The sequence below is a fragment of the Lampetra planeri genome, chromosome 3 (assembly GCF_965212315.1).
Source record: "Lampetra planeri chromosome 3, kcLamPlan1.2.h2, whole genome shotgun sequence".
NCBI classification, from domain to species: domain Eukaryota; kingdom Metazoa; phylum Chordata; class Hyperoartia; order Petromyzontiformes; family Petromyzontidae; genus Lampetra; species Lampetra planeri.
Window position 1 is genome coordinate 18,250,399 of NC_136109.1, and position 14,038 is coordinate 18,264,436.

Below are 14,038 nucleotides of genomic sequence, written 5' to 3' on the forward strand. Positions count from 1 at the left end.
TGAACTTGTACAATGCATCGATATGTCATCCACCTTTGCCCTTCTATGTGTAATGGGTTCAACTGAGTCACGGCCGTAGACTTGGAGGCAACACATTTATTCAGTTCCAACACACGGGGTAACTTTCCCCTTAACAGAATAACAACCAGGCTAACTACACGAGTCACTACGTAACTGCCACTATGGACCGGGACCAACAACGTGTTGGAGACTCGTTGAACGGAGAACGTAGACAAAGATTTCTTCCAGGATGAACAACAACCCTGGTCCCTCTCGGGACCCGGCCTATATTCTCTGCGGCGTGGCCGGCTCCACCCTTGGCCACGTCCACCTTCCAGAATCCTCGGGAAGGATCTGGGTCCCAATCACGTGACCACCCCTAGCCCCCTCTGGGGCCCCTTCGTAGACTTAACTGGTCACGTGTCCTCCCGGGTCAACCAGAGTGCCATAGCCTCGAGTAACCTCATCCTTCGGCCGGCACCCACACACCCCGTCCTGTAGGGTCGGCACTGCACGCAAAGCGTGGTGCCATCCAGCGCTATCATTCAGCACTCACGGGGCCCGTCTAGGGCTGGTACTACACCCCCCCCCCCCCCCCCACTGTTGTATCCGCGATGTTGCTACACCGCACGCTGTGCCCCTTTAGGGCCGGCACTGCACCCAGCAAGTTGACATCCAACGATGTCACTACATATGTAAGGCCAAGTGACAAGATGCAATTTTATTTAGAAAAATGTGTAGCCCCAAGGGACACGCATATTATTCACGTTAAAGATGCAAATGTGATAGATGGCAGAGTAAGAAAATTCCAAGGCTTTAATTTTGCTATGGCAGGGCAAGGGATTTTGAAGGATTGATGAGGCTGAGATGAGGAATTTCACAAAGTGCAGATTTGTTGTGTCCATGTGTGGGCATACAAATGTACAAGCCCTGAGGCAAGCCACTGCTGGATTAAGAAGACATCCGTAGACCGGTGAGCTAAGAGTGAAGATGTCCGATTCCCATGAAGACAGCCTGACGTGCGCTGAACCCCGACCTGCAAACGCTTTGTGATCGGGAGGGCAGCGGGGACAGTTCTACCAGTGTGCAAGTGTATGCCCCCCCCACCCCCCCGATTAGCATGGTTGGCTACGTACGGTGCGAAAGAAGTTCAACATACATACATCCCCATCCTGAGTCAATTATCAACGATCGCTTGGATAATTTGGACTCCAAAGACCGGTTCACATATTACTCACCACCGATGCGAGCTGTGGAAAGGAAAACATTTAATTGTGTCAGAAAGCAATGCCTATTTTAGCAACCCCAGAAGGATGATGGCGCGGAATGATCCATCGCGTTTAGAACTCACAAACTTCTAATTGCGAATTGCGAGTAAAGCACTATAAGCACAAAGACATGCACTCAGTACCATATAGAAATACTATATTATCAGCATTAAATATTCAGTAAATGCACGTATGTTAACAAATGTGAATGAAATAAAATACACTTTTGTGCACAATGTAGCCTTTCATTTATGGGAATAAAAACACCTTTTCCTGAATATATTTATTTACTCACTTTAGCACCTGTGTTACGAGTTCAACCAACATCTTTACGGAATTATAAAACGCACCCAATTTGGCACGCAGAGTATTTGTGCTTTGTGGTAGCCGCTAACAGTGGGGCCACTATTAGTGCCTCGAATGCCTCTTTCCAACAGCCACTGGGAAACTGGGCTGTTGCCATTTCAGGAACAGGAGCATGGTTACCCACTGCATTGTACAATGCACGATACTGCGACATACAATACCAAACACACACCAGACTTGAATCCCACCCATCTGGTTTGATTATTTTTTAAGTTACACGCAGGAAAAAAAAATAGTGCACATTGACAGATTATTTCACGTGGTTGTCTATGTATGGGGCTTTGCGCGTGACCCCTTCATATGCGTGAGTTTTCTCACGCATATGACAAATAACAAGACACTCACCACATTTGTCATAACACTAGCTAAAAACAGAAATATAGATAACAGGCTCATATTTTGAACAATAGCTCTCCTTTACAGTTAAGAGGGAGTAGAGGCTTTTGCCTCATCCTTAACTCGATGCAGGTGTTAGAGAGGGATACATTTAAATAAGATAAGTGACATGGTCACCAGAAGTCTTCAGTGTAGATAGTTACCTGGACATCTCCGTAAACAGATGGAACCCAAGATAATTGGACCATCTCACAAGAGACAAATAATATTGGGAAAACACGGATAAAATGCGAGTCGAATATGTGCACAGAGAATAAAGGTTATAGGTAGGTTGGATAATACTGGTAGGAACCTCCTGGTTACACCAGCCCACAGGGGATTATTGTGTCCGTCCGTCCTGCATCCAAAAATGGGAGGGGTGGGGCTGGGTGGGGAGGGGAGGGTGGGGAGGGACTGGGTGGGGAGGGGAGGGTGGAGCTGGGTGGGGGGTGGGAGGGGTGGGACTGGGTGTGGAGGGACTGGTCACCCCGTGGTTTCCTTATAAAATTCAACGTTTAACCTACTCACGCCGGCTTGTGCCCGCCCTCATAGTCGGCCATATTTGCGGAATACACCACGCCGCCGTGGACCCTGGCCATTGACTGAGCAACCCACCGTTACTACCAGCTCCCTCCGCAGGAATGTGTTCCCACCATCAGGCAAGGCCTATCCACGACTGGATAAAGGCTTCCCCAAATCACATCACACATGTTCTTGCGAAGCGTATCACTCCATCTCGTCACTTCTGTTAGCGAGCACCTATGACGGCAAACACGGCGTGAGGGGATGAGTGGCCAGAACCATACCTGGCCACATATGTCTCCCCTAGTATTGATGGTTACACTATGGACAGCCCAGGACCGATTCAAATATTCGTCACCGATATTGGCCATGGGCAGGAATCATTCTTGGGTCACCTGGTTGATAATGCAGTGCAGTTAATGAGGGCACTACCGCTCTCCAAATATATATATACACACACACACAGAGGATTTCAAAGGAGAGACTTAAACCAGAAACTAATTTTAAATATGAATTTCATTTGCCAGCTTCGTTTGAAACATAAAACCAACGAGGAACAGCTACTTCACACGGCCGATGCTAACAAAGGGGAAAATCAGCTAAGGAACACGAGACCACGTCTGGACGTCACAGCATGAAAGCAGTTGCTTTGACAGAGCCTCTCCTTCACGCCTTCAGGTCCTGCCTTGACATAGCACACATGGGCACAGCCAGGGTTTTTTATAAAAAGGGAAACAGGCAAGCACAATTGGCAATTGTAGCATGCTGTTTCGTAATGTTAATGAACAGCGGCTCCAGTGTGCTTGCATTAAACGCATTAGGTTGCCGTGACATTTTTAGTTATAATAATGGTAAAAATAAAAATGTACCACCTTCGTCAACCAACTCTGTCTTAACTGCGTCAACTCACGACAACTGTAGACACTAAAACAGTGGCTGTGCTACGGGCTAAAGTACGACTACTGTGGAGGGCTGAAAACTGAGACGCTCAGCACAAAGGTATTGTGTACTTAAGGAAATGGGGCCCCACACCTTCAGGCAAGGAGTTTAAACTTAAAGCATGAAATACTCAGGCTGCATACAATTTCCATTTTAGACCACATGCATTGATAACCTTCATTCAGCACATTGGCCCAAAAACATCCGGTAAGGTGGGCTATTTCATTGAGCCATATTTGATAATATTGGCCCCAAAAAATGCCACCGGATTAAGATATTTAAACCGAGTCAAACGGCATCGATTTGATTGCATTTTTATTTATTTGCAGAATTTAAAAACGTTAATCCCTTAATCAAATTTGTTTTGGCACTTTAATCAGTGCGCTCCACCTCCCCGCCCATTTTGTCACTGCCAAATGTTTCAGGAGTTGTTATACACGGGCAGGACAGCGCTTCACTGGCATCACAGTGCCCAGCGGAGCTCAGATAATTGCAACTGGGGAGACATTGGGAGAGGGCTTTTCAAGGCAACAGCTACCACTGTCTCGAAATGTCAACTACAACCAGACAGCACTACTGGGTAGGTTATCGTGGTGGTTGTGCAGTATAGCTTTACAATATATTTTCAGATCGTACCAGGTGCTGTTGAGCACGTGGTGGGAAAACTTCGGCCATCATGCCAAACAAGATGCGGTACAACCCAAAAGCACAATATAGAGCAAACGACACAATGTTGTTCAGACTTGGCGGGATACTACTGCTGAACCCCTAATAGTACTGACATTAACTGTCCTCACGCACCAAACGGATCCAAGTCTCTAATCCCGCCCTCCCCCACTCCCAAACAAATCCAGGCTCTATCCACACCTCCCCCCCACTAAGAGCTACTTACAACATATTATGAGATGGACCATTAACATGCTCTCTAAGGCAATTATATGCTCTGTGATTTTGTATTACTGTATTTTTGGCCTCATTGTTACAAGGACTAGACTTTGACAAAATTTACCACGCATGAACCACTTTGGCAGGAGCTATGCATCCAACGTTAGCAAAACCACAATGTAAGCAGCGATCAGACATTGCATATGTCAAAATGAGCTTGGCAATGCCTGTGGGCGACACACATATGGAGGAATTTTATACCGTAGGGAATCTAGGGATTAAAAGGCAGATAATCCTGTGCTCCATAAAGCATGGCATGATTTGGACACAAATCATGCACACAAGCAATTGAATGACATTTCTGATGGTGATTAGATCCCTTTTTATTCAAAATTCCTGTTTTAATGACAGTTCTGTCTGTCAAGATAAATAATGTTCCTGAACAATCATAAATCGAATTTTAGAACGGTGTTTTAAATAATAATAATTTAGATACCTTTAGCTATCCACTGCTGGATGAAGCAATCTCTACATTCAGTCGTGATCATTGTTTGACCATATTTTGCCACATTGATCAGTGCGAGTTGGTGTAGGGGGTGCATAGGAACGGTTCCAACATCAATCATCAATGATGGTAGCAGCTGTGGCTGAGAATCGAACTCGGGTCACCAGGTTCTCAGCAACGTGCGCAAACCACTATGCCATCGTTCAATTCGAATTTGTAGTTTCTTCTACCTGTATATTAATTATATTTATTACCATCAATTCATTAAACTCTGTATGGAATATTACTTGGAGGAAATAGAGAACCCCCAAAATCGCTTTTGTTATACCTGTTATTACACGAAATAAAACCCGTCATAGAAATTGTACTTTTAAAAAAACACACACACACACCCCTACACACGTTCACAACTACACCACCAAAACACACGGCACGGCCTTTTTAATAAAGACGATCTGGGGACTGCTATTGGCCCTTTGATATGTAAAACACGTGCCGGTTGCTCCCACTGACCTTTGACCTGCGCTGAGGAGCGCGCCGAGTGTCGGGAGATGAAAAGCTTGAGCTGCTGATCAAGATCACAGACGGCGGGATCCACGGCCCACGAGCGGAGACCTGCGACGGGACAACACAGAAACAGCACCGTGACGAGGGCCGCCCCCCCCTCCTCATCGCGCTCGCATGCACTGCCACACAGCGTCAACTCTCCATCATCCGCGGTGGCCAGGATACAACAAAATCACAGTTAACGTAAAAAATGTATCATGCGGTTGTTGACCGACATACATTGAAGGTGAATACTTAGTTCTTTATTGCTTCTGAAAGTAATCATTTACTTTCACGGAGCCTCGATGAGTGAGGAGCAGCTAGTCACAGAACCAGTGTGAGCTTAAAGATATTTGGTCCTCTTTTCCGCAAGCGCAGTTAATCTGCAAGCATGGTTATAATCTGTGCCCAGATAATCGAGAGTTAATTGTACAAGTCAATATCTACCACTACGCTGCAGAGTGAATGGTCATCGGCTCTATACCACGAACCACAGAAAACAGATAAGAACTAACATCGCATGGGTTACCACTTCTTCAATATCTAAAGTCCACATATTGCTATCATCATACAAGTGTTGGAAAGTGATTTTCTCCACGGGTGGTCTTCAAGTCAGTGGCGGCAGGGCCACATTCCTATGGTGGTGACCAGTATTTCCATACACACCAACTGTTGATGTCCCGCAATAGTGGTACTCATTGTATATGTGGGACCTGTCCTCAGTTCTTCATTGCTTGTTTGCGGGTCATTGCACCACTCACTGTTGCAGGAATTATGGGCTGAGACTTCAGAAAGCAGTTTATTTACTGTATTTATAATGTAATGAAAGTGTTTGGTAATTACGGTGGAAAACAGCCCGCGATTAATTGTAAATTACACACACTCCCAATGTTGTTACTGCAGTGGCTACAGCAATTACAAACATATAATCTGTCAAATGTTATTAGCACGAATTAAGCTCAGCACAGGCATGCCATTGTATATGCGTGTGTTCCGATGCATGTAAGTTCCAAGTATAAAATGGCATAACATTCTGCAAATGGTAATGCACTAGTGCTGCTTTCTTATATTTATCATGTTTGTCTCTAGCATGTGTTTATCCTCCGTTGGTTTTACCCATCATACAGCGCGCTTACAAGGACAGCCTGTTTTTTTTTTACTTGCCAGGAGTCTCTGGCCATGGAATGGACACACAAATAGCCCAGTCTTGAAAATGGTGTCGTGGGATATATACAATCCTCCGCAAGCAGACCAAACAGCTGCATCAATTTCTCCATCAAACTCAGTGGGCTGTGAGATGCAGTAGCTATGCAAAATATAGTGTCGTGGCTTTAAACGAGGGGTGGAAAACCTACAGTCCAAGGACCAGATATGGCCCTCAACTTAATTTCATATGACCAACGGCCACAGAAGGTGTATCACTCTGGAAATTGGCTGCAAACAATATTTATCATTCACTGCAAGCACCTAAAAGCAGCACTGATCAGTTACTCGGTGGGGGGGGGATATTTTTAACAAGGATTCGTGTTTATAATTTTAGCATGATCGGTCACTTCTATCAACGCAGTGACAGGAGTGACGGAGATGGAAGTGCGTTATTGTGTAGCCCGCCAAGGGTATTCGCAAGTCCCACTCGACCCTCGGTAAGGAAAAGGTTCTCCACCTCTGGCGCTGAATGAACGACTGGACCAGTGACGCTGGAATTTACTGCACAACAACGCGACCGCTAATGCTTCCCTGCCACCAGACTGCATGAAAAAAAAACACGTTATAAAATGCAACCACCCTCTCACACATGCGGCTAGGCAGCATTGCAAATCATTTGCAGTTTTTGCTTTAGAAGACTAAAACACAGGCCACCACTGTTATCCAGCCACATGTGACACTATGACGAATGTCTCAACAGTCAACAGTGAGGTGCGTGTTAGAGAGTCTACGCGTATGCGCGTACCATGTATGAGTGAACGTTCAGACACGCGGGCCGGGTTATAGAGCTGAAGAGCCAGCTCCCAGTGAGTAGAAAGGGGCCCATCTGACTATCCAAGTGTGCGTCAGCTGTGAGTAATCTCCAATCCACTTGTATAAACACACCAAACACACGACTTTGCTGCTCACTAAAATGGCAATGGAGCTTTGTCCATCCACTGTACATAGCATAAAGCATGCATTTTGTAACGCCGGTATATTGTGCACAATCGACACTTCATTTTTGGTATGGTACATTTAAACAGAATCTGTGTTATTAAATACAGCATATGATATTTGTTTCATGATCATCCTGACAAACCAAACAGCATTACACTTTTTTTTTAATAAATTCCTTCATTCCGAAGCTTTTTATACAGAAAGCCCAGATGATAAAAAAACTGCTGATTTTCCATTTTATAAAATATGCAGCAAAGTCACAAGAGGCCTATTGTGGTTGTCATGGGCACAGAAATAGTATTTTAGGGAAAACCACGTGGGATTTTTAACTACAGTTAACGGTTCATTGGGTGCTCGATTACTTTGTCCGCAAAAATATCCCGCAATAATACCAGCTTTTTTGTGGTAACATCTACAAATAAACTTGTGAAGCGTTGGTTATAAAGTGGGCGAGTCAAAAACAATCACCGCTATATAAAAAAAGAAGTGTTGAAAGAGATGTCTCGAGAATGAGCAGTCAGGGGTGAAAGCACGGAAAGAGTCACAGAGTAGGAAGGGAATGAGTCGTTGAGTGGATAATGGGCGAGGGGACAGGCGAGCGTTTGGCAGCGTTCTAAAGAGAGTGCGAGTCAAGTGGCCTGGCCTTGCAAGTGTGGGGAAATATGGGAAAAAAGCAACATATTTTCACTTGTTGAAAAAAATTCATAACGTCCTGCAATTATTAAACGAGCCAAAAATGTAATGGGCCAATACACGTACCAGGAATAAAACAATGTTGAATCAATGATGCATTGCCAAAATAATAAGAGGAAAAACCCGCATGGAACTACAGACCGTGAATCATTAGCCATCAACAGGAGGTAGGGAAGTGAATCAAATAATGAGCTAAATAAAGACGGCACAGACTCGGTATATCAAACAGACATTTGCAGCCATCTGCTCCCATTCAGTAAATAGATACGACTTGAAAAGACAGGCGACGAAGACCAGGCAGATAGCACTGCAATGGCATTCGCTTGCCAACGATAGCTGTCACAGCAGCTGCAGGATACTCAAGCGTTAAGCTTGGCAGCCCACAATCCAAAACACAACTGCCCTTCACTTCATACGTTCTTAGCAATCTCCACCTGTGGAGGGGCTTTCACTAGGAAGGACACTTGTATCTGCTTGCAAGTTGCCTGTGGAAGCAGGACGACTCATATGCTCGGTGAAATGGCCAAAATTGACCCAATGCATAGGGGCAAGGCACATTGTTCCCATTCAGCCTAATCACAGTCCAAGCGATTCTGAGCCATGCGATGTCATTCCCAAATGACAATCCATAAATACTTCAACATACCAGGTAATATATCTGTTCAAATATTCATATATTTTCTACTTTAAAAGTTATATATGAATATAAAACTCAAAAGAGAGTAGGAGAGTGTGAGTCAGTCATAGCATTCTATCAACGGATTCGTAATTCTATCCCGGTATAAGTTTGCGTATTACCCCCTTTGTATGCATGGATTTCATCTAAGTTCCCAATTTTTTGCTCGCACACGCAATGCGTACTAATGAATAGAATTGGCCAAACATACCACTGCAGGATTCTGCTGAAGTAAAAAAAATATTCTTTAGACTGAGCGTGGCTGCCTTGTTTGCTGAATGCCATTATGCCGTGAGGAGATTGCTGCCGGACACATCATTTTTTAAGTGCATTCATTATTTTGATGTACATGATTTCACATGGCGTTTTTTTGCCTGCAACATACTTTTGACGCATTTTGCGTGACATACACCTCTAGAGGGCACCGATATGCCTGTAGGTGTATGACCTATTAATTTGGGATTGAGTATTATCCGCTTTTTTGCGTAGTTTTTTTTTTTACCCCTCCTAGACATTCCAGTTTCCTCCCATGTGCACAGATACTCAAGCAAACATTCAAGGCAGTCTTGAGGCTCAGTGAGGCTTTTACTGATAAATTATTACCTGGGTTAAGTGCCACACTGGTATGTTTTCCTTAGCTCTCCCAATACAATTTGTCACCGACTTGAAAACAAATATTGAGAATGCATATTTTCCCCGAAGTCCCACCTTCAAAACCAATACTTCATCTCAATGGGGATTTACATAGTTGTGAATGATGGTCTTGATTGATCAACTGATTGATTTTCACTCGAGGAGCACAAAGGGCACGTGCACCAGTTCTATGAAAACCATTGAGTTCACTGGCAAAATGGTCTGCACAGCCAAACATGAATTTAAGGAATGATTCAAAAGGTAATCCATGAAAGTACAAACAATAAGGTCTAATGGGCTAAATAAGACTAATACTCTCATTTCCTTGGCGACTTACCATATCATAAAAATTATAGATGATTCAGAAAGTAACAACCATGCCAAGCGTTGTGCCCTGCGTCAATAAAATGACACACATCTGATCACATCTCGTACACGTACCCTCCAGCCTATAAGATGCGGCTACAAACTTTTACTTTAAAGTTGCAGTGGAGAAAAAAACTGTGGCTTATCATTCGGATAACACCGCAGCTGTGCCAATTTTAGTCCTGTACAGTAGTAGATGGTAGGAAACGTCTACCGCAAAAGTCAGTTTCTCCAAACCAGAATGGAAAAGGGAAGCGATTCGCAACGTACGCCATTCATAATTGCACATGAGAAACATTTCAACAGTGCCGCTTCAATGAAAGAGTCGTGAGGCTCAGCGAGGCACCTCCGATAAGCACGATTGGCTACGTACGGTGCGAAAGAAGTTCAACATACGTGCATAATCAGCTGCCCTCCTCAAAATATTACTCTACCAATGAGATTCTAAAGCCACCACCCAGGGCAAACCCGCGCGCGTTTATCCATAAGGGTGCATCCCAATTATAATGGATCTATATTCTTGGTTCTTTCGGTAAAGTCACATAGAAGGGAAACAATAAAATAAGAAAAATATATATTAGTATTTTATATCAAAATAAAATAAAAAAAATATATATTATTATTTTATATAAAAAATATATTTGTATTTAATCGTTTCCCTTCTACGTGACTTTACCGAAAGAACCAAGAATATGAATCCCTGCAGTCACGAAAGCTTAAAATCAAAACATAATGGAACCATTAAATTAAAGCCCTCATTGCAGGGATGAAGCGGCGGTGGGGAGGGAAGTTTGTGCCTGGTGGTTTGATGGTGATGATGGTTTGATGGTGATGGTGGTGGTTTGATGGTGATGATGGTGGTGGTGGCTCTTGTTGAGCCCCTACGGTCTCTCCATCCCCCACCACCACCACTACTCGCTGGCAGCCAACTGCGGCCAAATCTGCAACCACTCATTTGGCTTATCCCATTGTTGGCAGCGGCAGTTCAAAATTCAAATACAAAACAACGGGGCCAGCGAACGCCTTGCTTGGAAGACGACGAGGAGGAGTGGTGGTATTCAGCAACGTAACCAACTTGGTGCAACAACAAACAAACAAAAACACGGTGTTTAAGTCCAATACAAGTTTAGGTGCCAGGCAGGGGGTGGTGGTGGTTTACGGGCAACTTTCAAAGCCACTTTATTTTTGGGGGTCAATTTTTTTTCTCGCGTTTATTTTAAAAGCCACGTTCGTAAAAGTGACACTTCGTTGCTGGGCGCGTTTCATTGTTTGTGGTTGTTTATATACATAGAGAGAAATACATTTTAGAAACACAAACTTCGACACGAAACACATGGTTTGTGCTGTTGTGTTCTGGAACACACACACACGTGCTAAAATACAAAGTATGGAATAAAACACCACACAGGAAGGCATTTACTATTGCACGTGATGTAACGCATTATAACGCTTTGTGTACACACGATCAACAAGTTTTGAGAACACTTTAATCTCAATTGCCAGGACAAACAACTTCACCAAAGATTACTTCGAAACCTCATCAGCTGACGACCACACAATTGTCCATACAATGCAATAACTAAAGTTAAAACAAACTCTACACAACTCTACACAAAGTGAACAAAGATACATTCCCAGACTCTCCCCATTCATACCGTCGTCTTTACGAGCCCATCTCACAGTCTGAAGAAGAGGAGGAAGAGGAGGAAGACTGTAGATATTGTTTTGTTATCTCTGTTTCAAGCCGTGACATTACCACTGACCTCAAAATGTAATAGACCACCACATTAATAGATGCTCTCATAAATAACACTTCACCCACACAGCACAACAAACTTTATCACCATACAATAACCTACAGTACTTTACAGCATAGACAAGTCACAATGTTAGCCGGTGGGTGTGCCTTCAACAACATTAAACAGATGCAACCACTCCACACGGCGGAGTTGTTACCTTAATAGGCGCTCGCAAACCATCGTGCCACCCCCCTACATCTCATGCAGCGGCACGTAACGAGTGTTGTGGGGGGGCAGTGATGTTAGCGAGCACCTATTAAGGTCCCCACGGCACACGAGAAGGGGGTTGGGTTAGCAACCACGCCCGGCCGCCTTTGTCTCTCCCCTCCCCCCCAGTGGCGATGTTCACTACACAGCGCACCAGGTACGCATTTGAGCCCGAGTCGGCCTAGGGGAGGAGGATCAGAACCGGTTCAGAGAATCGTCACCGGTGGTGTTTGGTGGCCGCGAGCGGGAATCGAACTCGGGTCAATAGTCGTGCTCGTAGCGATACACCCCACACACACATACAGTCTATATACAGTATATAATGTAGTATATACAGTCTATAATATAGTCTATATACAGTCTATAACATAGTCTATAATATAGTCTACATACAGTATCTATACAGTATCTAGTATATACAGTCTATAACATAGTCTACATACAGTATCTATACAGTATATATACAGTCTGTAACAGTCGGTAATACAGCCTATACAGTCTATAATATACAGTCTATAATGTAGTCTATAATAGTCTATAATAGTCTATACAGTATATAACATAGTCTATAAGATACAGTATTGTACAGTCTATACAGTATATAACATAGTCTATAATATACAGTCTATTGTACAGTCTATAATATAGTCTACATACAGTATCTGTAGTCTATAATATAGTCTAATATATACAGTATCTATACAGACTATACTATAGTATATATACAGTATATAAACAGTATATATAGCCTATAATATACAGTCTAATATAGTATATACAGTTTATAACATACAGTATCTATACAGTATATATACAGTCTATAATGCACCACCACCCCACGTTGTCTGCACTGCTGCTGCTGTACACGGCGCTCTGTTCGTGTTTGCAATGTCAACACCCCCCCCAACCCTAAAGACATTAACAGGTGCTCGCAAACAATGCTGGATCATTACACAAATACTGCGTGTACAGTGAAGTATCAGGGTGGTGGTGGTACACACGTGTGTGTGTGTGTTAGTGGTAGGCGTGCAAGTCCGATGTTCTAGGTTAACACCCCGCCACAGCTTGACGCGGCAGGGGGTAACACACCAACACGCGTCCTTTAATAGGAGCTCACAGACACACACAGCACAGACAGCACAGACAGCACAGACAGCACTGGGGGTTAGTGAGGGTTAGTGGGGGTCCCTGACAGCCCCCCAATCTCACCGCTCTCCACGTCGGCCAGGGCAGCGTGTAGCTGCCCGGGGTCGCACAGCTCCCCCAGGGCGACCAGGGCCCGGTGCCCCCCGCTCCCTGCCATGCCGCCTGCCTTGTCTCTCTGTCCTTTTGTACGTCTCTCTCTGTCTCTCTCCCTGTCTCTCTGTGTCTCTCCCTGTCTCTGTCTCCCTGCTGTCTCTCTGTCTCTCTGCGCCTCCACACTCGTGTCCTGCCAGCAGCTGCCGGCGTTGTGTCCTCCCCCTCCACCCGTGGCTGGATGCTGAAACACCCCCAACCCCGTTGCTCGTTCCTCCCTCAGCAAAACCTCCGCCCCCCCTCCCTCCCTCCTCCCCCATTCCCTCACCCTCCTCCCCCCTCCCCCATCCCCCATTCCCTCACCCTCCTCCCCCATTCTCTCTTCCTCCATCCTCCTCCCCCTCCTCCATCCTCCTCCTCCCCCATTCTCTCTTCCTCCATCCTCCTCCCCCTCCTCCATCCTCCTCCTCCCCCATTCTCTCTTCCTCCTCCTCCCCCATCCTCCTCCCCCCATCCTCCTCCCCCCTCCTCCTCCCCCCTCCTCCTCCCCCCTCCTCCTCCTCCCCCATCCTCCTCCCCCCTCCTCCTCCCCCCTCCTCCTCCCCCCCCATCCTCCTCCCCCCTCCTCCTCCCCCATCCTCCTCCCCCCTCCTCCTCCCCCCTCCTCCTCCCCCCTCCTCCTCCCCCCTCCTCCTCCCCCCCCATCCTCCTCCCCCCTCCTCCTCCCCCATCCTCCTCCCCCCTCCTCCTCCCCCCTCCTCCTCCCCCATCCTCCTCCCCCCTCCTCCTCCCCCCTCCTCCTCCCTCCTCCTCCCCCCTCCTCCTCCCCCATCCTCCTCCCCCATCCTCCTCCCCCCTCCTCCCCCCTCCTCCTCCC

General features: G+C 45.5%; 1 protein-coding gene across 1 annotated transcript in view; it reads right to left on the reverse strand.

The window, feature by feature from the left end:
• The window catches only part of LOC144739499 (microtubule-associated protein 1B-like), a 72,254-nt gene extending 58,829 nt beyond the window's left edge, over positions 1-13,425 (reverse strand). The window contains exons 1-2 of the mRNA XM_078622452.1: positions 13,135-13,425; positions 5,374-5,475 (exon numbers count right to left, since the gene is read on the reverse strand). Of these exons, the coding sequence (XP_078478578.1) occupies positions 5,374-5,475; positions 13,135-13,228 (196 nt within the window). The 5' untranslated portion in view covers positions 13,229-13,425. The remainder of the gene's footprint in view (positions 1-5,373; positions 5,476-13,134) is intronic.
• Positions 13,426-14,038: the final 613 nt, after the last annotated feature.